Raw genomic sequence first — 25,038 nt, 5'->3', positions numbered from 1 at the left:
TCCTTTACTACACTCTTTGCCTCTTGCTAGTCTGCTACATGCTTGGTGCTCCTGGCCTCATATCTGTGTTTTGTCTCCTCTGCCTAGAAACCTCTGTGCCACTCTCCACTTGGATTCCCTGCAGTAAATCAGCCAAACTCTGTGCCTCATCTTTCTGATCAGCCTGTGTCTGTCACAGTCTCCCTGCCTTGTGTCCCTGATCTTCTTTTGTCTGCCATTCCTCATCGCCTGCCTGGATCAAGCTTCAGCGAACTGCGCATTCTAATATTGTACTACAAGCTGCCTTTATTTCAAGCTGACTCTTTCATTGTAATGCACTATTTACTGGCCTCCAAAAGAAAAGTGAGAGACCTCAGCTCATTCAGAACTCTGCAGATCGGGTAATAACCAGAACCAAGAGGAGAGAGCACATTGGTCCATTTTATCTGCTCTGCACTGGCATCCTGTAACATTCTGAGTTGATTTTAAGGTCCTCCTCCTTGTATAAAATGCCCTTAACCAACCCTAGCCAAGCTACATTACTAAATCTCATGTTTATTGAGTGCCTTCAAGAACTTTGCAAAAATCAGGGATGCAGCCAATTTCACCCCAAAGCTCTGGAACACACACTACCTATAAAAGAAAGCTGTGTGTTTTGCCTTGTGCTTATGCACTACTGTACTTCCCTTCAATTGTTGCATTTTACTTGATTTTATTCTATGTAGTCTATTTTAACCTATATTGTGAAGCACAATTTGTGTTTGTGTTTTGTTTCAAGATGCAATTCCTGAATGAAAGGTGCTATGCAAATACAGTTTCTTATTATTTGTAACTCCACGCCCTGGCTGATATTCAATTTTTGAGAGCTTAACAAATATAATAATGACTGATCAGTGCTTTGCGTTTCTTCACTGAAGTAAAATGTCCACCTCCCTCAACTCCTACCTGCTCACGTCCACAAAACAGTTCCAGATGTCAAATATCTGAAAGTGTACCATCCTGGAAAGGAAACAAAGTACGCCAAATGTGTCATTTTTTTTCATTAACAAAGAAATTAACATACATTTTAAAACATATAAAAGCAAACAATACAAAGTAGGAGAATGATAGACGGGACTGTCATTCCAACATTGACAACAATAATCTGTTTTACAACAGTGAAATATGCTGACTGGACATAACCTCGCTGCAAATCAAGTCTTAGTAACGATGCCTTATCTCATTAAAAAAGTGTCTGTTGAGATGATCACAATTATACTTCTCTTTAATGAAAACCAAAACGGATATACAAGTGCAGAAACCTATAGATCTCTGGGAGAGTCTGTTTTTTTTTTTTTAAGTGCGGTTACAGTATAATAAGAGCTGTAATCTGTCTTGGCAACTAACGACATCACAGGAAGTATACAGACCGAAGGTTTTACATACATTACTCTGCTCTGTACACTGAATTTAGCCGAACCATGTGATTGGTAAAGTATGTGATGCATGGCTAATCAGCCGTGACTGGTTTCTCTTCTCAGTTTTCATTTACTGGTTTTGGGAGAAGAGCAGAATGACAGTGAATAGTATTGACTGCAATAAGGGCTCAGAAGTCCAATGCATACATTTCTCAACCTACAAAAAAATGACATATACTGAAACACACAAGTAAAGTGCGAGTTATAAATTGAAAGCCAACATTTTTGTGTAGATGAAAATATTGGCCTTTTTTCAAAAAATACTTGTGTTGTGAATGTGTTGATATCTCTGGTGTAATTTGTAGTTCTGTTGCTTTGATAAAGGTTCTTCGAGTTCTTTTCTAGTATAAAAATGTAGCTGGCTGACAAAACACTTAAAGCAGCAACTTTATTTACAATCAGCCACTGTCCAGTAGAAACAGCTTGATTCTAACCTTTAAAGTATATTCAAGTTTTTCTCAAACACTTTAATCATAAGTGACAAGTTCAAATCAGTACAGAACACGTGTTTATGGAAAACCTTCAGTCTCAAGTAAATCCAAATAAAATAAAATGTACATTTATGAAAAAAATAAACCTTCATTGGTCGTTAATCTCTTCATATAACAAACACAACTGACTGTGTCCTCTGTTACTGCATAAATGCTGTGGAACAGGCTGAATCATCTCATAGGCTGTGGACAGAAACTAAATCATAAGTCTGTAATCTTTTGGTTTATGCATAAATACAAACTGGGATGCTGTTGTTTTGGTAATAATTTTATCAACTGAGACATGGAAGTGAACTGGAAGGCTTCCAATGCTTAACATCTCGACAACTGATGAAAACATTTTTTTTCCTGTAGATTCTGGTGACAATTTAAATCTAAAATACTCATGAACTTGGGAATGGGAATATTCTTATCTCATCCTTGGGATTTAAGGTGCATTGAAACATGTTTTCCACTACTTAAATCATTAATGTGTAACACTTAGAAGTGTCAGTGTATTTGAAGTTGAAACCTAACAACACGAACATTAAAACAAACTGCCAAGGGGAGAAAAGACTTTGGCCAAGTCTCAGCCTCATTTCGTTTTCCTTTCACTCCTTCACTGATTACTTAGAAAAGACAGCACAAGAGCAAATCCTAAGGCTTTAGTGTAATCACAAGAAAAAGCTGTCCGATCATCTTTGACATCAAACAACTTCAACACAGGAAGGGGTTTTGGCAATGATGACAGCAAAAAGATCAAAATAGAAAATGAAAGTAAAAAACAAAAAAACTTTTTTTTAAATAACAGTTTTGAACTGCAGATATCGTTAGATGAGGATTTGTTGGCTCCCTTCATGAATATTCAGTTGAATTTGGTAAAATGGAGCCTGTGAAAGCAGCACACTATAGCATGAAAAAAAAATCCCACTTGTGAATCCAAACCATCAAGTTGTTTAGCTTTTTTAACCGTTACAGAAAGTCTCTGAAGTCCAACTTCCAAGTTAGACTGGGACCAGTTTCCTGTTTCCCACCCTATAAAGTCAACATTCTGACAAAAGTAAAAGGTTTACAAACTAATGCAAAACCCCAAAACATTACTGAATCAAAATCAATATTTGTATTCATGTTAGAATGACAACTAATAAATTCTAATTCTAATTAATCAAAATCATCAAATTAAGAGATAGTGAGTAAAAATTCATTTGACTTTGTAGCTCATCATTTTGATTTATGAAGTCATAATTTTAACTGAGTATCCCCTATTTGAATGATCATGTTTTTGTGTTTTTATCACTTCTCTCTCATAGGATAAACATGTTTTTTCTTTTTGTGTCAGAAATAGCCTTCCATACAGTTGTGATGCCAGTCCTTATTGGATGGGACAGATGACAAGGATTACAGAACTAATCAACAACACTGAGCTGCATTACATGAACGTTGAAAAGGGTACCAAAAACAAATTTGGTCCAAGAATTATCCTCCTGCTAGTCTTCTTTCTTGAAAATCCTTCCACCAACCAATTCCAGATTTCATTTCTTTGCTGGGGGTCTGCTCACTTTTCTTTTTTCATGTGGTAGATGATGTAGGAAACATTACAAAGTCTTTGAAGCCAACTCACCAAGGTGAGCACAGACAGTTGGCTAGTATCAAACTCTATACTGACATGTTCACAAAGAGATAATCTCAAATTATCTGTACCACACATAACCATGACCAAAACTTTCCTCTGCAAACAGCCCACTGGAAGAAATCCGACACTGAAAATTAATTTGAAGGTTTAGTTTCTCTTTGTAAAGCAACATTTTTGGATGCCTTTGCCCTTTTCAGAAAGATACTGTTTTGGACCTTTAAATCGTAATGTAAAACCATGGCCATTTTTCTGTTGTAAGAGGCTAAGAAGGTCATAGATGAGTCTTCATCAGCAAGTTCTTTTTTCTGCCCATCTCAAATGTTCCCAGACACAAGAACAAGGCGATTCTCAAGATCTGTATAGTCTTTTTCCTTTGTGAGAACTCTTTTTTCAAGTCTTGAGTTTTGTCTTTAATGGTCTGAGGAATAAGTGCTTGATCAAATGCTTCAGATGTTTCATCATGTGCTGCATTTTCTTTCTGTCATAAGGGAGGGGCTCAGGACATCCACAAAGTCTTATGAAGTTTTGACAAGGTCGTAAACGTAAATGAGGAAGTCATCGTCAAACTTGATAAAGTAGACAGAGGGCTTGGCCTCCACCTGGTGGATGACCATTCCCGTTCGTTTGCCGCCATCCTCTTTGGCATACTCAACCTGTTTACCCACCAGGCTATCCACCACCTCACCAGGTTCCCTCTCCGCCGGGACGCTGTCGTCTACAGAGGGACAGAGGGAGAGAGAGAGAGATGTTAGCACTAATTGGTATAAACATATCCTTCATCTTATCTGGATTTCATTCTTCTAGTGACACATAGTGAGGTAAAGCAGTTGTCCACTTATCAGAAGGTCAGTGGTTCCATCCCTGTCTTCGGCCCTTGGGCAAGATACTGAGCCCTGAACTGCTCCCGATGCAGGCTTGTGTTGTAAAAGCACTTTGAGTAGTGGTTCGACTAGAAAAGCGCTATATCAATAAAATCCATTTCCCATTCTGTCAGATTTCATGAAGCAATTTGAAAAACAGTAGAGACACAAGTAAGAACTCCATCACATACGCTATAAGTCAACCTAACACTAGTATTTGTAAATGTTCAATGTATAAGCACAGCAAAATTGAAAAAAAAAAAAAATTTAACTAAACATATACTATACAAAATTAACCCCTTACCATTCCAGTAAAAAAAAAAAATTGGAGTGCGTGCATGGTTTTAGTCTCTTTTGAATGGGAACACTCTGAACTTTTATCCCTAGCAGTCAGAATCACTGCCATTGAGTAATAGAAGTTTGGTAGTATTTATTACAAAAGACTTAGATCAGGAACAAGACAAAACAAAACGCTTGGTTTTCCAATGTAACAAACAAAAGGCACAAGGTTTTCAAAAAGGTAACAAACAAAAAGCGCAAGGCTATCAAAAGACTACAAACAAAAGGCGCAAGGTTTCCAAAAAGATAACTAACAAAAAGTGCAAGGTAATCAAAGGAACTAACTAGGTAACAAGGTTTCAGCAAGGCAAGAATTGGCAAGGACGCTAGACAAGGTTCACAGGGTTCACAAGATTCACGAGACAATCTGGCACAGGACAAAGGGAGACGCAGACTATATATACACGAGGTAACAAAGAACAGGTGGAAACAATCAGGGCGGGGCAGACAATCAGACAGGCGGGAAGGACACTCGGAAGTCAGGGGTCTGAAATGAGAGGCGAGTTTGAGTTTCACAATAAAACAGGAAGTGCGTTCCGGTGTAGCGACTAATGGAGTAGGACGCGCCTCTCTGAGCTCCCGCAGCTACCTTCGCTAATCCTATCTTAGGCACACTTTTTTTCCCGTCTTTTTTCCGCTGTTTGTTTTCCCCACCACCATAATTTCAATTCAACGCCGACCTCTCTTCGATTAAAATGCCTCCGAAAGCTAAACCAGCTACACAAACACCGCGGCCTACCCGAACTGCCTCAACCCCGCCTCGTAGTGGCCCCCCCCCTGCTCGCACGGAGCCGCGGGCGCTGACGGCAGCGGCACCCCTCCCTGCCCCGACTTTAAGGCCGAGCTGCTTTCGTCTCTCCGCGTCGAGATGGCGGCTATTTTCAAAACCTAGCTACAAGCGGCCCTGACCGAGAATTTGTCAAACATCAAGACTGAGCTACGGGCAGTGAAGTCCGAGTTATCTGACAGCATTAAAAACATCCAGTCTGATGTGTGCGCTCTGAAGGGCACCGTCGGAGAAATGGAAATATCGCTTTCCTCCTGCACTGACGACATCACCGCATTGCAAGCCAAAGTAGAGCACCTGTCATCAGAACTGACACGATTGGACAATAAATGCGAGGATTTAGAGGCGAGATCCCGGCGCAATAACATTCAGTTGGTGGGAATTCCTGAGGATTATTCTACCTCTTCTACTGCTACAGCTATTTCTTCTCTGCTCAAGGAGGCACTGAAGCTTGAGAAAGAGCCTCTCATGGACCGCGCTCATCGCACTCCCCAGCCGAAGCCGAGACCAGGTGAGCGCCCTCGCCCCATTATAGCTCGTCTGCACTATCATATGGACTGTGTTGACATACTGCGCCGAGCCAGGGCTCAGCAACGGATCAAGATTGGAGACACAAGCTTTTCTATCTTCCCCGACCACACTCCGAGAACGGCTCGTGCCCGAGCCGCCTTCAATGATGTCCGGCGCCAGCTTCATGGGGTGGGGTGTTGCAAATGTTTTTGTATCTTTGTCCTTTCTTTTTTTTTTTTCTTCTTCTTTCCTCTTTTTCTTTTTTCATTTCTTTTTCTTCTTCTTGGGGGCCCACATCTAATCTATCTCTTTGTCTATGATCTTAAAAAATGGCATTAAATTCTAGTACTTCTGATACCCCACATATTGGGTCTTCTGTGAGATTTTTGAGCTGGAATATTAAAGGCATGGGGAGTCCAATTAAGGGATCTAGGATATTTGCGCATTTGAAACGTCTTAAAGCTGACCTAGTATTTCTACAGGAAACCCACATGCGCATCAAAGACCAGGTCAGACTTAAATGTCCTTGGGTTTCTGAGGTATTTCACTCAAATTTTAATTCTAAAGCTAGGGGGGTTGCTATTTTAGTTGGTAAGTCAATTCAGTTTTCACCTTTTAAGGTTATATCTGACAAAAATGGCAGATACTTAATTGTTTCAGGTACACTATTCCATGTTCCCATTTTATTAGTTAACATATATGCTCCCAACTTTGATGATCCGCACTTTATGAATAAGCTTTTTGAATGTCTCCCCTCTCTGAACAACAATCTCCTTATAATTGGTGGGGACATGAATTGTGTAATCGATCCCAATTTAGATCGCTCTAACCCGCGAACTCTGACCCCATCATTAATGTCGAGGTCTCTTTCTGATTTCATTTCCAAAAATGGTTGCATTGATCCCTGGAGATTTTACAACCCTCACTCCAAGGAATATTCCTTCTTCTCACACATGCATCAGTCTTTCTCTCGGATTGATTATTATTTTATTGATTCTAAACTAATTCCTAATGTACTTACTGTTAATTACCACCCTATTGTTATTTCTGACCATGCCCCTCTTTCTTTAGACATTCAGTTTTCCTCACAACCCCGGTATCCAACACCTTGGAGGTTCAATACATTACTTCTTTCAGATGATAAGTTTAATAAATTCATTGCAGCTAAAATTGCTGATTTTATTGCTTAAAATAATAATGACACAGACCAAATTTCATGCTTATTGGTCTGGGAATCGTTAAAAGCATACCTACGGGGACAAATAATCTCGTATTCCGCCCATTTGAGTAAGTCCCGTAAAGCCAAATTGCAAGAACTCTCTAATAATATCAATAATTTAGATCAACAACTTGCTACCTGTCCCTCTCCCAGTTTACTTAAACAACGTGTTGAGCTACAGACTGAATTTGATTTAATTACCACTAATGATGCAGAGCGGCTTCTTTTACGTTCACATGCCACGTATTATGAACATGGTGACAAGGCAAGCCGGCTTCTTGCTCATCAGCTACGTCGCCAGGCAGCCTCACGTATGATTCCCCAAGTAAAAGATTCTTCAGGTATATTGCATAAAGATCCCGAGACCATTAATTCTGTCTTTCACTTATTCTATTCCTCTTTATATAAATCTGAATCTCCACCTGACACCACTGGAATGAATTTGTTTCTAGATAGCCTCAACTTCCCTGTGTTAAACCCAGATTCTGCTAAAGAACTTGACTCGCCATTAACGGTAGAAGAAATTATTCTTGCTATGAGAAATATGCAGAATAACAAGGCTCCTGGCCCGGACGGATTCCCAGTTGAGTTTTTTAAAAAATTTCAAGATAAACTGTCCCCATTATTGCATGCTGTATATAAGGAATCACTACAACATGGCACTCTCCCTCCTACTTTAAGACAAGCCTCCATAAGTCTCCTCTTAAAAAAAGATAAGGATCCGGTTCTCTGCAGCTCCTACAGACCTCTCTCTTTAATAAATGTGGATACTAAGATCCTTGCGAAAGCTTTGGCCTACCGCTTAGAAAATATTGTACCATATATTGTTTCACCTGAGCAAACTGGATTTGTTAAGGGGCGGCAGCTGTTCTTTAATGTTCGTACTCTTCTAAATATGATCTATTCTAAAGCGAACACAGCAACGCCTGAAGTAGTGATCTCGGTTGATGCCGAAAAAGCATTCGACAGGGTTGAATGGGATTATTTATTTACTGTACTTAAGAAATTTGGGCTGGGAAATGTGTTCATTTCATGGATACGTCTCCTCTATACATCTCCACAAGCTAGTATCTCCACCAATAACATTCAATCCAGTTTTTTCACTCTTTCCCGTGGTACCAGACAGGGCTGTCCTCTATCTCCCCTACTGTTTGCACTAGCTATAGAGCCCTTGTCAATCTTTCTCAGGTCCTCTTCCATTTTTACTGGGATTTCACGATTGGGCACAGAATTTAAATTGTCTCTTTATGCTGATGATTTATTGTTGTATGTTTCAGATCCTGTCCTTTCCATCCCAATAATTTTATCTACTTTTCAGAGATTTGGATCATTCTCAGGCTACAAACATCTCTAAAACTGAATGCTACCCTGTCAATGCTTCAGCATTACTACTCAAACAATCTGACATCCCTTTTAAATTTAGTCTGTCTGGCTTTAGGTATCTAGGGATCAATGTAACCAGAACGCTAAACTCTCTTTTTTCTGCTAATTTCCTGCCTTTAATGTCTAATATTAAATCTGACCTCCAAAGATGGGGAAGCTTACCTCTCTCATTAATTGGAAGAATTAATGCAATCAAAATGAATATTTTGCCTAGATTTCTATTTTTGTTCCACTGTCTCCCACTTTTCCTCCCAAAGCAGTTCTTTAAAACAATTGATCAGACTATTTCTCACTTCCTATGGTGTGGAAAGGCACCCAGGATCCGCAAATCCACACTTCAGAGATGTAAATTTAATGGTGGATTGTCACTTCCAAATTTTCAACTGTATTACTGGGCAGCACATATTCACAAGATTTCATTTTGGTTCAAATCAGTTGATCTGCCATGGTGTGATTTAGAGTCACAGTCATGTGATTCATCCTCCCTAACTGCTTTGCTTACTTCTTCTATTCCATCCAACCTCTCTGGCTTTACAAATAACCAAGTGGTTCACTCTACGCTTAAAATTTGGTATCAATTTAGGAAGCACTTCAAATTTAAGTCAGCATCTACATTACCTCCTTTATTGAGGAATCATTTATTTCAACCTGCATTTACAGATTCAACCTTTTTTGCATGGCATAATAAGGGCCTGAAATGTTTTAAAGACTTTTACAAAGATGGCAGTTTTTGCAGCTTTACAGATCTCTCAAGAGAATTTCATCTCCCACCCTCCCATCTCTTCCATTACTTCCAAATTAGACACTGCGCTAACGCTTTGTTTCCAGCTTTTCCGTCTCTACCTCCAAATTTACGGTGGGAGGAACTTCTAACTCACGATCCACTTCAGAAGTCACTCATCTCCAAAGTTTATAATGAAATCCTGTTTTTTGATTGTTCACCAATTACCAAAGTCAGGATTGCTTGGGAACAAGAACTGGGTCTACATTTGGGAGATGACTGGTGGGACACTGCTCTTAAGAGAATTCACACTAGCTCAGCCTGTGCTCATCTCACACTTTTACAGTTTAAAGTATTGTTTAGAGTCCATTATTCCAAAACCAGATTGTCACAAATCTATCCCAGCATCGCAGATAATTGTGACAAATGCCATGCTTCACCTTGTAACTTAACTCATATGTTTTATTCTTGTTCATTACATTCCCGTTTCTGGCAGAATTTTTTTGATACCATGTCAAAAATATTTTCAATGACCATAACATACATACCTGAACATAGAATACAGTTTCAAATCACATCTTTGGGTAATAAGGCTTAAACTGATATTAACAAATAAGAAGAACATTTTTCAATATACTGTATAAGGGTATGGCAAATGTATGCAAATTATTCAACTGATGTTTAGTGCAGTGTTATATTGTCAAGCATTACATCAGAAATAAACTAATTCTGTTATCTTTTAATTACAATTAGCTTGGAATAAGTCATTCAAGTGTTAGAATTGTCAATAAATACATCAAATCATCATATCATTTAAATTAGTTTAGATTTACAGCTTCCTTTTAAAGTGGATACAGTGCCTTTTCAGATATAATCCAGATATATGAAACACATGTAATAAAGGGACCACGTGGGTTCCTCTTTAAAATCTCTACTACCGGTACTTTAAAACTCCCACCAGTACAAATAAAAGCTGAATAAGATTACTTCACGCACTGGAGTCTGGCATGATGCGGAGGTCCCCCTCTTTATAGTCGTCTAGCAGCTGGTACATGTAGAGGACAGGGTCTTTCTCATAGGTTATGTAGAACCAGGTGGTCATGATGGGAGCCCGGGCCAGCACCATCCCCCTCCACTCCTCCTTTGGTCCCTCCTCTGTTTCAAACATGTGTTCCACCGCTTTACCTATCATGGTGTCTGCTAGGTTTACGTCTGTTAGACGGGATTTAGCTGTGGGGATAAAAATTGAAATAAGGCTGACTGTTATACAGTATGTACATTTTATAACTAACAGCAATACCGAAACCTTGGAACTTTGGTCAAAATGATGTTTAAAAAGTCCACAGCCATGTTAACACCCCTGTGAAGATGTAATGTTCATAAAAGATGAAACAAAAAAAGGAATGTGTGGAAAATGGAGTGACAACTTGTCAACTTTGTGGCCATTTCAGACTCATGTTAACATAAATGTTAAAATCTGTTACCATACTGACTTTTGGCATTTAACATTTGGAATCTTAGTAAATGTTTGCATGTTATCATGTTTTGCAAAAATGACCAAATTAATAAACATTAAAGGGGACATATTATACCCCTCTCCACAAGTTAATACAGTCTCCTGTGGTCTTTATGAAATGTCTATGATATACTTTGGTCAAAATACCACAAGCACCGAACACCGCATCCCTGTCCCTGTCTGAACAGCCTTATTCAATGGCTGGTTTGACTGCCTGTTCTTTTAAATGAAAGTGAGCCATTGCTCACCCCTCCCCCCCTTCTACCATGCGAAAAAGGCATTGTGCTACTTTGGCAATGGCTGAGCGTGAACCCTGGGAGAAACATGGCTGCCGGAGAAAGTGTAATGGTGCTACCATATATGTTTGAACCCTAAGCAACTAGAGCCTCTCAAAGTAGTGAATAGGCGATTTCTGTATGGTTAGTCAATAACTTAATGTCACTTCCTTTATTATGTTTGTATGTGATATATATATATATGTGTGTGTGTGTGTGTGTGTGTGTGTTCGTCTCAGTATACCTAATATCTTCAAATGTGTGTTTACCAGATGTTTAAGCATTTAAACATTCTATACTGATTAATAGTGACAATGGTATTTAATCGCAGCACTTGGTGACGTATGTCCTTATTAGCAACATAACATACAAATAACCTTCTCCTTCTCCTGAATTCAATTGTAATTATGCAGTCATTATCTTTTCTTTTATTATAGGGCAGACTATGGGTCTTTACGACTAAGGGCAATAGAGCAGGAAGTTTCTTTAATTCTTACAAATTGCCAGTTTCTATTGTGATAAAAACATGGGTAAGGAAGAAAATATTTTTATACAATAAAATACTGTTCATCCTATCTTACACTGCTAATGTTCCTCTTTCATGTTGTTAATATGTTACATATCAAACTCTGAAAGAACACATAAGTTTTGATAGACTTGACTTTTATTGTCAGAAGTGCAACAACAAATACCACACAACTTTTGAAACAAAGCTATTCAATGTATCACCTGTTACAATAGTCCTGATTGTGTAACAATAGGCACAAATGATAAAAAAAAAATATTTGCAAAAACAACAAAATATTGTCATCACTAAAAAAACATAAAAAAGATGGACAGACCAAAAAATGGCTGTCACCCTTTCTTGATGACTAAATATCATGTACACTTTGTTCAGCCGTTACACATACTTGACCTACAGAAGCTTTGTAAGCTGGTGCTGGGGCTTTCTGTACTGAAGAATCAGAGGGGTAATTCCCGGTGGCATAGTGCTACATGCACAGGCAGAGTTCCCTGAAAGTATGTGGGAATAAGATAAGACGATAAGATAAGGCTATATTTTAGTATTTTTACATTTATTTAGACTACAGTTTGTTTGTTATTTATTTCTTGAAAGTTGTATAATGCCCTTTTGTACATTTTTGACTTTGTTGAATTTCTAAAAAAAAGCTTGTAAAACTTACAGAAGGTTGATTCTGCTTTCACTGTCTTTGCTGTACATTCTCCCTTCTTGGACTTTGGGAAATTGACTCTGAATAGCAGATCACCAGCTGAAGTTGTTGCTTGGGGATGTCTTATGGACAGGGCTGGAAGATTCCATTCTATCAGAAAGACAATAAAAATGTCAGAAAAGTCATCAGCTTCCATACTGCTAGAGCTAAAATAAGTAGAGTAATGTAATCAAATGGACTATTAACATGTTTAAGGTAAATATAGAGTAACTCACATCACATTTGCTGACTCAGTCAAGGTTGTGACAGAGCCTGCTGGATCATGTAGAATCCAGTGGATCTGGAATGTCGATTGATGGGCTAACTTCTAAAGAGTTTTTCTTCTCCTCCTCTAGTTCCAAGCAAGGTTTCTTACATGGTCCCTTTATTGAAACTGATGTCAGGAATGGTTGTAAAGCTGTGAAGGCAACAGCTGAAGTGCCAACACCAACATCACTGCATGATACCTTTGATACATAAAAAAGACAAATCTGTTTTAGTCATGTCAAGTTCAAAAATTGTAAGCAATTTCAACTTACAAAAACAACAGGCCACATGATGTACCACAGTCAACTATCCGGATGTGTTTGCCTAAACACCAAGAGCAGTAATATTTAATGCTTGCATGCATAAATGGAGATTTGACTAATCACTAGGGAATCATACGACTAATCATAATACTTGCAAACCTATTCCAACAGCATGGAGTAAAAGCAAATAAATCTCTCATAAGCATATACAGAAAGCTACGGCAAAAGACTTATACTGTAAATGTGAGCAATAACCCAAGCAACACAGTAGTAACAATACTAATGACCAGCTGCATCAGAACAATGTTAAAACTTGATACTTGCTAATAATTCAGTCGACAAGCCTGTATGTACATCTCAAAAGGCAGCACAGCTGGTGAGATCTGCAAGATCCAAAGTAAATCAGTGATCGCCCAGCTGCTGCTATCCAACACAGTTTACACCACAGTCAGGTCTCTGATCATTTGGGCAGTGACACAGACAACAATATACACATCAACACACTGGAAAGCATGCCCGTTTGCCAAATTACAGACAGACGTAAAGCACATTTTCCCATAGCACAACATGCTAACGTTGCTTACCCCTGAGTACCTGAGTCTAACACAACTGTAACTCCAGGACAGGAGGAAGGGGGTGAAAAGACCCCAGTGATCCACGGCAAGTTGTTCTAAGAGATCTTAGAGATGTAAGTTACACAGATTCTCTCATTTTTCGCTCATGTTATTTAAAAGTATTAATAAGATAAACTTTATCTTACAGATATTTAACTAATAAATAATATTATTACTGTAGATCCTGCAGCAGCTAACTAACCAAAAACTTTACATCTAATATTTACCGCAGATGTTAGCGTTAACTAGTGTTTCTTTGTTTGGTTGATTTTTTTTAGATACTTACATCCCCTCCTTCTGCTCTGTTGCTACGGACAGTTGGTATGGATCCCTCCTTCAAGAAAAGTTTTGTTGCCAGTCCGGCGTGGTACTGTAGCTGGGATGTAGCCACCAAAAATAATGTTAATCCACTCAGCCACTATGTCCTTTGAGGCTGGAGGCCAATGTAGCGATATGTGCTGTTAACAACAGAGCAGTTCCCCTGCTTAACTCTCAACTTCGACATGCCGGCGGTCCAGCGCTTGCAAGGAAAACAATGTCATCGCTTCACAAAGGCCCTTCTCAGACTGTGGGTGGAAATACTCAGATGAACGGCTGAATTACGCAAATGAGACGCCTTTTTACATAGAAAGGGAAACCAAATCTCGAAGGCTTGCTGAATCCCATGCTTTCTGACCAGGCCAGCCCACAAAAAACTGACTGGGTTGTCTGATTTCACATTTTGTGGGTTGGTAGCCACTGCAGATACCCAAATGTGTGTATGAGTTTTTCATAATATGTCCCCTTTAACATGTTACACTAACACACTAAATGTTATCCTGTTATGCCAATACGCAATTGTACAAAGCATTTGTGTATTACATGCTGCATTTAAGCATGTATAGGATCTACCAATATTAGCTCCTACTCCTCTAAACATTATAACAATAACATGCTAAATGCTAGCATATTATATTTTGCCAACAAAAAACGTATATGTTAAGTACATGTGATATACATTTTGTCAGTAATAAAATAAACTGATTGTGCAGCCTTCTATCACCACAGTGGTCAGTCAGTGTGATCCTGTTTCTCAGTTCAGTCTTACCCAGTCTGTCAGGGAGCACTTCCAGCCCCTGAACCCTCTCGTCTTTTTGAAGCTCCAGACCATAAACACAGTCAAAACCATCGTACTTTATCAGATAGAGAGACGGGTTCACTGGCACCTGGTGGACACACATACATTCGAAACATTGTTGTTCCATTGTTTTGGTGCTTCTTTTCACACATCCTTTAGCAATCGTCAGGACAAAAGTCAGGACATTCACATAAACAACAATACACGTCAGTTCGCTGGAAGCAGGTTGCAGTGGTGCATGCAGATAGTATGATTATTATGGACTATCTATGGCAGGAGTAGGGAATCCCCAGCCTCTGGGCCATACACAGCCTGCGAGGCTATCCGATCTAACCTACAAGGTGATTCATAAATACCAAAATCAACTCAAAAATACAAACAATTCTCTAGACAGCAAAATAAAAAAGTTGACCAGTATGTCCTTCTGAGTGGTCCCTGAACACAGGACAGTTTGAGCAGTTGATCACATCAATGCATCATGGTGAAAGTCAAGAAAAGACATGCCAAGATGTGGAGTGTTGTGCTTTCCATAAGAAATTAACAAATGGTTATTTTTTTGTTGAAAGGGCATTCGTTCCAGGGATGAAAAAGGCCAAACTCAAGTGTTATCATATCTGGGGAATGCTAAACTGGGTGAGCTGCACGGACAAATGTGCTTTGATAAAGTTAATTCTCTTCTGCAGAGTCCGGGTGCCCAACAAGCAGCTTTCACAAGATGGCATTCCACAGAACTGCTAGCACTGGATGAAGTAAACTTTCTGTTTTGAATGTGAAATCCTCTGAAGTTAAATTAAAGCTGTAACAAGTGCAACTGGAAAGGAGTAAAACTGTGCATTTTCCTACTCTGCACTAACACAAGCCTGCTGTGACATCTGAATATGCTGGTGAGCATAAAAACTCTTTCGGGCATTCAGCGAGAGGTTTCAGGCCATGAAAAGTAAACAAACGGAACAGAAAATAACTGCTACACCATTCAATGCGGAACCAGCTGATGTGCCTGACAACCGAAACATAAAATCATTGAGCTGCAAAGCAAAGACCTACTACTCTGAGCAGTTCTTTTCAAAACTGAATCTTGCAAAGACCCAGCTCCGTTCCAGACTGACAGACCCAACCATGGAAAACCAACTGCAAATTGCATCATCATCACATCCATCTGACATCAGACATCACATGAGACTATGAAATAATTTTGGTGGCTGCCTCAACTACAGCTAGGGTCCATTAATCCCTCACTCAGTGATTACTTGACCCTCTACTTACCTGGTCCAGCACTGTTCCTTTCCAGACCACGTGTCCTCCTCCTTCCTTCCAGACATGTTGGATCCTGCAGCCGACAATGTTGCGTCGTGGCTGCGACAGAACCTTGGTGGTCTGGCTGAGACTGCTCTTATGTTTCCTTTCAGGAGAAAGAAACAACACAGCTAACATTATCTGCCCTGAGATTGTGTTTCCTGGTTGTACTACGAGTTGCATATGTTGAATTCCCTAACGTGGGAACAGAAACATTATCTCGTATTATGTTGTATGTATTATACTGTTTATTTGAGTCCAATTATTCTGACAATAACATTATAAATAAGTTGCAAAGCATCTTAACTCACTTATGGGGATTCTTTTTCTTCATCATATTTGAAGAAACACCTGCACTGCCTGAGGAGAAAAATACAAATTGCAACTTCTGAGAAGATCAAATGTTGATAAAATGCTTGTGTGTGTCCCAGTGCATTTATTAGAGATGCATACTTTAAATGAAAGATGATGTTTTTCAGAAAACTGAATAAAAGTGAAAATCTCCAGGACACTCACATACTGCTGCTGTATGTAGATTGACATATGGATTGATATAGATATATAGGTGCTAAACAGATTTTACCATCAGAAAACAAAAGCAATTACCACCTCTGTGGTCAAGTATTTGACAGTGTGATGTTTTAATGGTTTTACAAATGCCTTTCTGACATATTTACCTAGATGCCATTTTCTGTTTCCAAAAAATATTTAATACAACCTCAAACATCAAGTTCCAGAAACTTAAGACTTGTTGCTGATAGATTATCCATCACAATCAACATTTAGTCAACACTGTCTTTCTTATCAGGCTACCAGGAAGCGCATCGCTGCTGCTGGGTCGTTTTCCACAGCGGAGTCACCAGCACACATTAGCCCTTCCACACTCATCATAGGGGACTCCATAGTGAGGTGTGTTATCCTCTCCAGACAGACGGCTGCCAAGTGCTTCCTGGGAGCACACATGGCTGACACCAATGGGAAACAAGCCTGCCTGCTCTCATCTAAAAATATCCCTCTATGAGTAGTGTTGTTGTTTATGCTGGCAGCAACAATGTCTCAGCTCGACTGGGAACTGAGTTAGTGAAGGAATTATTTAATTCAATTATTCAGTCTTTAATATCCCTGAAACACAATGTTGATTTCTCTTGTCCCATAACATCTCCGCTGTGGATCAGACATTTTCAGATGCCTGTTTTCTCTGTGTAAATGGTCTAATTTCAATCAGTCTGGATATGTACAGAAGTTTGATTTCTTCTGGCTGCTTGATGCCTTCTATAGTTCCAATGGCTTAGCAAATGCCTTCAATTGTGAGGTCATCCATATTACCTGTTCCCATTGCTACCGGTAGCGAGTTGCAGCCATACACACTCTACATACATACAGACAGACAAAATCTGACTACGGTTTTATTTATATATTTATATATTTTAAGCTTCTTATTATGTCTCACTTTGACAAGTGTTTTGATCTCAAGGTGATTTTAACATCGTATGTGGCTAGAGGCAGGATACTCTTTCACAATGGACTTTATTGATGTAGTGAAATCTAGAAATTTTACTTCGTCTTGACCTCAGCTCAGCATTTGACACAGTAGATCATTTTACTGAAAAGTGGGTTGGCATCTGGGATATTGCCCTAGACTGGTTTAAACTCACATCTCAAACAAAACTTTTTTCAGTAGTGAGTTGGTGATGCCTTCTCCTCTGCGGCTCCTCTGACCTCTGATATTCCCCAGGCTACATCTTTGGTCCTCTGTTAGTCTTTGTATAGACGCTGCTACTGGGAGATATCATGCATAAATACAATTAAGTACCACTGTTATACAGATGACACACAAATTCATGTCTAAGCCTATGTTTAAAAATAATTAAGGAAATCAATTTTCATCAGTTATTATCTTGTCTGTTAGAGATCCAGCTAAAAAAAAGAATCTCAAATCATTCTTTTTTTTCGCCCACATTTGACAGCAACCTTTTATTTGAAAAACAAATTGCATATGTTGGTCATCTTGTTTTACCAATTCATTGCATTCAGGGTTAAGACACAAATTTTACACCTTTAGCAGGTACAAAATGCAGGTGTTCAGTGTTTAACAAATTCTAGGCAACAAAATCATCTCAGAATTGCTTTCAAGATTTTACTGAGTAACCTTGAAGGTCTATCGCTTAATTTCTGCCCCCCTTTAACATAGCACAGCCAGGGATCTTTAGGCAGGTCTCTGGTGGCAGTTCCTAAATCCTGACTCAAGACTAAAGGTGACCAAGCTTCAGCAGTCAGAGCCTCAAACCTCTGTAACAGCCAGCCTGAGGATCTGAGACAAGCAGAATCAGTGGCATCTTTTAAATCACTTCTCAAATATTGTGTTTTTAAATAGCAGTTCAATGATGCTACCACCACTCATAATTTTTAACATGTCTGTTTTATTGTTATCATTCTTATCTTTATTGTTAGGAATTTTGGACTATTCTAACTATCTGACTTGTCTCTGTATTGAAATGCTTTAATCCTGTTCATGTAAAGCCCTTTGTAACTTGTTTTGAAAAGTTCCTAATGAATAAAGTTTATTATAACAACAATAATAATAACAATAATTCTTATTATGTAATTATTATTATGTAATTATTATTATGTAATTATTATTATTATTATTATTATTATTATTATTATTATTATTATGCAGTAATAATTTGGGAGCAGAGGCAGTATTAAAAACACAAGTCAACTCTAACTCCCAAATTGAAGAGTCAGCTCTTAAAATACATTGGTTGACATGCTCCATTGTGTGAAAATCAACCCAAAAGACAAACAATCTTCAAACATGGAACTGGTGAAAAGGATTGTGTAAATTTGGCCAATAGTTGCAATGATAATCTGGTTGTTCAGTAGCTGACTCTCAAATTTTTAACACTGCTGTATTCTTGAACTCATCCATTGACTAAACATTGAGTGTGATGGATTATCTCTATGCAACAAGCGCAAGATGATTTTCATAGAAAAAAGCTGAATCCAGTGAATCAATCAGAAAACAAGTGCTACCACCACGGAATGTATGCAAGTTCAATGTTAATAGCTGTGTTGGTCCTGGCAACGAGGATGACCTCTGACCTGCATCAGCTGTGTCTCTGTGTCCTGGAGTGCTCTTCATTCATCTGGAGGCAGGGAGGCAGCCAGGCTACCTGGCCACACAGCTACAACACAAAACTGCCCAGAGCAAAACAACAGAAGTACATTATCTTCTTTGGGAGAAAAAAACAAGATGACTACTAGCCACAAAAGCCAATATGTGTCCATGGTTCCATAGACTACCCGGCTGGGCTGAAATCAGATCATATATGATCTTTACTGACATCTACTGGTGACAAGCAGGAAATACAACAACATCAACAGACCTCATCTCTGTCAAGCCGCTGCCACGTGCTGGCACAGATCATTTTATATCATTGAATTATTTCATCAACTGGTCAAAAATATTCAGCTTGATATTAAATATCATGAAGTCTTGATGATGTTGATTGTCTCAAGCTGCATGCTGTAAAATCTGTGCCGAACTAATAAGAATATGGTGACACAAAGACTGGGAGCAGGGGGAACTAGCTCAATTAAAGGTGAAAAAATACATCTTTCAAGCCTAAAGGTGTCTGATTTGGGACTTCTGTATGGAGACCATTTAAATATTAGACAAATTGGACCTCAGTACTTTCTCTACATCAACCAACAGATAAACATAACCAATTTATTTGTAGCATACATTCAAAAAGTGTAAAGTACTGATACAGTACAATACAGTTGGTATCGTCTGGTCAAATTAAACAATTTTGTTAACTTATTCTTTAATCAGTTAGTTACTGACCAATATCAGAATTTGTATAGGACCAGCAAGATAACATGGCTACAGCGTGTTTACATGAATGAATGTTATGCTCATTTCTGCCATCTGAGTATGTTAGCATTCTAATATATTAATATATTATCAGTATGTTACACTAATGTGCTAAATGTTTCATGTTTAGAATTAACATGCTAATATACCAAAAAGTCCCAAAAGTCCCATACCAAGTCACATTAACCTATTAAAACTGGAAATAGATTGTGAGAGTAAACAGTAAAAAAATTCCATCCATCCCCTTCATCCACCCTGTCCAACCAATGCTACAGCACAAGTCCATGAGAGTCCAACTCTGTTAAATGTGCATCACACTGTGCGTGTATGCAAATTAACCTCTAGGCCAACATGCACAACCAGTCAAAAATATTCTTGTTGGTTAACAAGGAACCAAAAAAAAAATCAAGCTGTAATTCAGGTATGTTATTGGAAATATGATCAAAATGTTTCACTGTAATCCCCAGTCCTCTTCAGGGTAGTGACCCCATTACCATTTATCATAACTTAAACATAAGGTCTAGTTTTTACAAATTAATTACATAAACACAACACATTATTTGATTACCTTGAAATGGCACTCTGTCACTCTGTCTCAGTCTCAGTCTCTGTCTACCCACTCCACAATTTACAGAGAAATCAAAGAACGTTTAGCAGTGTTTACCCAGCCTTCAGTATTCAGGAGTGTTGAGATGAGATATTAAGCAGTTTTCTGGGTTTTCAGGATTCAGGCTGCTTATCTGTGGAGCAGAACCAGGATCAAATCTGTGACAGGAAAATAATAATAGTATTAAAAGTCAACATTTTCACAAAATTGGAAGATGATTATTCTTAAAATAGGACCCTGACCTTGATTGAATGATAACAGTAATATAGTCAAAATTTGAGATCTGTATTTAAATTAGTGACATCAGCCTTTAAAGGTTTCATGTCTTCAACACATGACTTAAATTATTGATAATTGTAGCCTGCGTGGAAAGCCTGCCGTCAGAGTGTTATGTAACAGATCTGACCCTCTACTGACCCCACTGTCCCCTTCACTGTGTGATCCGCTAAAGACCTTTCACTAGTGAAATCTTCCAAACACAGTCATTTATGTAAAGGAAAACTGAGAAAAAAGCCACCAAGAACAATGAAAATAAGAACAGGACAAGTTTGTGGGAGAAACTATGCTGTAACTTTTTTTGTTGACAGATACAGAGACATACCCGGCCCATATCTACATCTTTAAGGCCTGACCTGACTATACCTGACTGGTATACAGCCAAATTTGACAACCAAACCTAACCCAAGACCCAAAGCTGCACTTTTCCTTAAATCTTTCAGTACTGACTGTTAGTTCAACAGTCCAACACAACGAAATGCATAGCATGCATGGACCAAGATGGCACATTCAAAATGAGAAAGAAAGAAATTTCTCAATAAATATCATGAGTTTTAGACTGTTGGTCATGTACAACCAGACAGTTGATGAGGTCAGCTTAAGCTCTGGGACATTGTGGTGGACATTTTTCACTAAATTCTAGACTATTGGTCTATTTTATGGACCAAACAATTAATCAAGAAAATTATTGATAGACACTGAGAAGAATTGTTTTTTGACATACTGTGTAGGTACATTTTCATTTTGCACTTAAGAAAACCACATCAGCACCGTAATTTCACATAACACAACAAATGCTTGTGAGTAAATTCTGATGCCATCAGGGTTTTTGACAGTTTATCAAAGCAGACATTTAAAACTCAGATTCCTGCCCACTGCTGGTTACCTGCGAAGGAAACTAAACTACCAGAAACACAAGATACTTGAGAGCATTTGGCTGCAGCTGGTGGTGATTTACCTAATTTCCCTTTCGGAGTCCATAAAGTGTTATGATTCTGATTTCCATCCCATTGCCCAGGCAACACATGATAAGTGATCTGTTGAAGGGCCAAACAATGCTGGACAGGAACAACTCAGCATGACCTTGTCAAGAACATAACTTCAGTGTATTCAAACACCCAGAAAGCATTCACAGCGCTTCGCTTTTTCCACATTTGGTTACAAGTTACAGCCTTATTCCAAAATGGATTAAATTCATTTTTTCAGCAAAATTCTAGACACAATACTCCAGAATGACTATTTGAAAAAAGTTTTTTTGAGATTTTTGCAAATTTATTACAAATAAAAACCTAAGAAATCACAAGTACATAAGTATTCACAGCCTTTGCCATAAAACTCAAAATTGAGCTCCAGTGCCTTCTGTTCCACTGATCATCCTTGAGATGTTGCAGCAGCTTAACTGGAGTCCACCTGTGGTAAATTCAGTTGATTGGACATGATTTGGAAAGGCACACACCTGTCTGGTAGAGGGGCCAGACGGAAGCCACTCCATAGTAAAAAGCACATGGAAGACTGCCTGGAGTTTGCCAAAATGAACCTGAAGGTGGATATTTTAAGTTTGGTGGGGTTTTTTTAATGAATGCACTGAGAATTTTACTTGAAAACACCTTCAACCCAACATCTTTTTGTCAGACTTTAAATTGTTTTTGTTGCGTGCAGAAATGTCATTTCGTTTTCTCTGCAGTCGTCCATTGATTTCATAAATGCAACACATTATAGTTTGCTTGTACATAGCATAAAGGCAAAAAAACATTACATGCAGCGTTGTTTTATTTTACATGTCAAAAGGGTTTTGTGGCTCCCAGTGTTTTCTTTACTGTGGGAAACGGGTCGGCTCTTGGAGTGGTAAAGGTTGCCAACCCCTGCTCTAGACTGAAAAAGCTATCAAACATTGAACGTTTCACTCTGTTCTCCCCCAAAACATCTGGATTATATCAAGTCCTGGCATTGCCCAAACTTTTAAGACATTTGGACTTTAGCTCTGTGATTCAACAAGAACAACAAGGCTACAGTTTTCCTAACATGATTTTAAAGACTAGTTCTAATACACGGACTCTGCCAAGAAGTCCGTATTTAAAAGATACAACGCATCAATTTTTTCTGGCTTATGGCCAATTTTCATATTTTCAAGAAGAGTCACATCTCAACCTTAACTTCATGGATGCAACTTAATCTTGACAGACTCTCCAAAATTTGTAAGAAGTATTGTCAAGGTTTTAATTCAGCCGGATGATTACTTTTCAGTAATTATCATTTCACTTTAAATTAGTCCTCAGATGTGTACCAGAGGAATTAATCAATCTCAATATTTCCATCGGCCTCAAATCAAGCATCAGCTAATGGATATATTTTAGGTTGCATTACTTTCATGCACACATAAAGATTTGATTTGAGCAGACATAATGTCAAATAACAGAATTCACCTTCCTCCTTCAATTGCCACCTTACTGTCAGTGAGGACTGCTAAGGGAAAATACATTTGACAGAAATGCCAAACAAAAGCAACTTTACATTACAGATGGCCACTGTTCACTTAAAGACTGTCGTCAGGATATTTTGGAACAGCCGGAACCTTGGCTGTGACCCCAGAATCATATTTAGCTAGCATCTATGCTTCACTGCTGTAGAGCTTGACCACAGTAACATATAACCATGCTATATAACCACAGAAACATTTATAGCTGGCAACCATGCTACACTGTAGCAGAACTAACAGAAAAGTGAGTGTAAATGGCAAATTTACTACACTTTATATGGGTGTTTCAATGCTAGAAATACAGTCTTTCCATGACCAGAGAAAACAGAGAAAAGGGCTGTGGTACTTGCTTTTTCTCAGAAGGTAGAAAACCTACACCAATCAGCATACACAGCCCCCACTGGTGGCTGATGTACTGCAAGGTGGGCAGTGCTTGGTTTTGGCTAATTTGGTTACTTTAGTAGGCTAAAATATGCTTCTGCAAACATCTGAGATGACAAAACGAAACAGAATCTATTTAGATTTGATCAACACTGCCTAGTTTGACAGTTTGATCTCGGTCAGACTTCTATACCTGTTCTGTCTGTGAAGGAGGGCATAAAAAATGTGGAAGTACAATCTGTAGTTCACACAACAGTCCTACAGCTGGTAAAGCACCTTCGGCAGGCAAATGTTAGGGGTCTGTGGGTGCAGGCAACATGGAGGGAAGTTTAACACTGTTCATTTGTATATGCTACACACATTGTAATGGTAGGAAATTGATTGAAAATTGGCTGTTTCCCTGTAACACCTTTAAAGGAAACACTGTCACCACAAGACTCCTGGTGTCCATATAGCACAGTCGAGCAGTAACTTTAATCACTTAGTGAGCATTCTTGCTGAACTATGACACAGCTCATGACCTTTTACCAAAACACATATGCCAAAGTCGATAATGAAAAAGATTTCAACGGTAAACTTTCACAAAAGTTTTTCATTTTTCGATGCTGTGTTCATCACAAACAAAACTCCATTCATCTCCATTTACTAGGGATAGGTGGAAACTAGACGTTACTGTTTTCGGTCTACACTTTGACAGCTGTTTAGCTTTCAACTTTCAGTGTGAATGCGGTGTGTGTGTGTGTGTGTGTGTGTGTGTGTGTGTGTGTGTGTGTGTGTATCATCTGCAGTGACAAACGAACAAGCAGGTTCTGCAGGGCCAGCGTCAGCCATGTTGTTCGCCTTCTTCAGTATTATTAGAACCCGAGAACAGAAGGGCGCGCAGGCTTCAGACAAGCAGACAGAAGAAGAACTGCCCGACAGCGTTTCTGTGGAAAAGGCAGCAATATCCCAGAGAGACAGACAGCAACACACCACGTTAGGTCTCCGGCTGTCTGCCGAAGCTTCCTCCGCCCCTCCCCTCCCCTCCCCTCCCCCGCAGGATCAGCAGTCGGCGGGAGAACGCTGCTGACAACAGCAGAGCTCAGTGTGTGTTGTTTTTGGCTGTTTACCTGCGGGCTAACTAGCAAGCTAAATGACAAGCGCGTGTTTGTTTTTGCCTTACCGTTGTTGTTTTTTAGAAATGGTGGTCGAAGGAGGCTGCGGCGGTCTTGCTCGCCTCCTGCTGTCTGTCCACAGATCCCGTTTCGACTTCACAGAAACCAGCCGGAACTCCACGGCCAATCGGCCATCTCACCACGTAAAGATAAACCAGACACGATGTGAGGCAGGATGTCCGGTTCAGCCTTTCAGAGTAATTTCGCTAGGGCTTGAGATTAGACAATGTCAAGAGATTAAAGAGTATTTTACAAGTTATATTTATTAAAATAAAAAAACGCCACGATAGGTTTCTTTAAAAGAAGGTTAACCATTTGTTTTCCTCAGTGTCAGATGGATGTCAGTTTTA

General features: G+C 39.0%; 1 protein-coding gene across 9 annotated transcripts; it reads right to left on the bottom strand.

Moving 5' to 3' along the window:
* Window positions 1-1,004: 1,004 nt before the first annotated feature.
* On the bottom strand, window positions 1,005-24,829 carry LOC121622651 (spindlin-1-like). 9 transcript variants are annotated; one of them, XM_041959512.1, is made up of 9 exons: window positions 24,697-24,829; window positions 24,335-24,460; window positions 20,459-20,559; window positions 19,020-19,115; window positions 16,226-16,274; window positions 15,885-16,020; window positions 14,592-14,709; window positions 10,355-10,588; window positions 1,005-4,254 (listed from the first exon to the last, which is right to left on the bottom strand). In XM_041959512.1, the coding sequence occupies exons 4-9, from the start codon at window positions 19,057-19,059 to the stop codon at window positions 4,055-4,057; spliced, it is 777 nt and encodes a 258-aa protein (XP_041815446.1). In that variant the 5' UTR covers window positions 19,060-19,115; window positions 20,459-20,559; window positions 24,335-24,460; window positions 24,697-24,829; the 3' UTR covers window positions 1,005-4,054. The 9 variants fall into 9 exon arrangements, 3 of the variants coding, with proteins under 3 accessions (XP_041815446.1, XP_041815445.1, XP_041815444.1); XM_041959511.1 differs by lacking the exon at window positions 24,335-24,460 and having other exon boundaries at window positions 20,363-20,559; window positions 24,697-24,821; XM_041959510.1 differs by lacking the exon at window positions 24,335-24,460 and having other exon boundaries at window positions 24,697-24,821.
* Between the last annotated feature and the right edge of the window lie 209 nt (window positions 24,830-25,038).

Source organism: Chelmon rostratus, chromosome 19, assembly GCF_017976325.1.
Source record: "Chelmon rostratus isolate fCheRos1 chromosome 19, fCheRos1.pri, whole genome shotgun sequence".
Classification (NCBI taxonomy): domain Eukaryota; kingdom Metazoa; phylum Chordata; class Actinopteri; order Chaetodontiformes; family Chaetodontidae; genus Chelmon; species Chelmon rostratus.
Note: the sequence above shows the minus strand (reverse complement) of the source record. Positions and strands in the feature narration are given on the sequence as shown.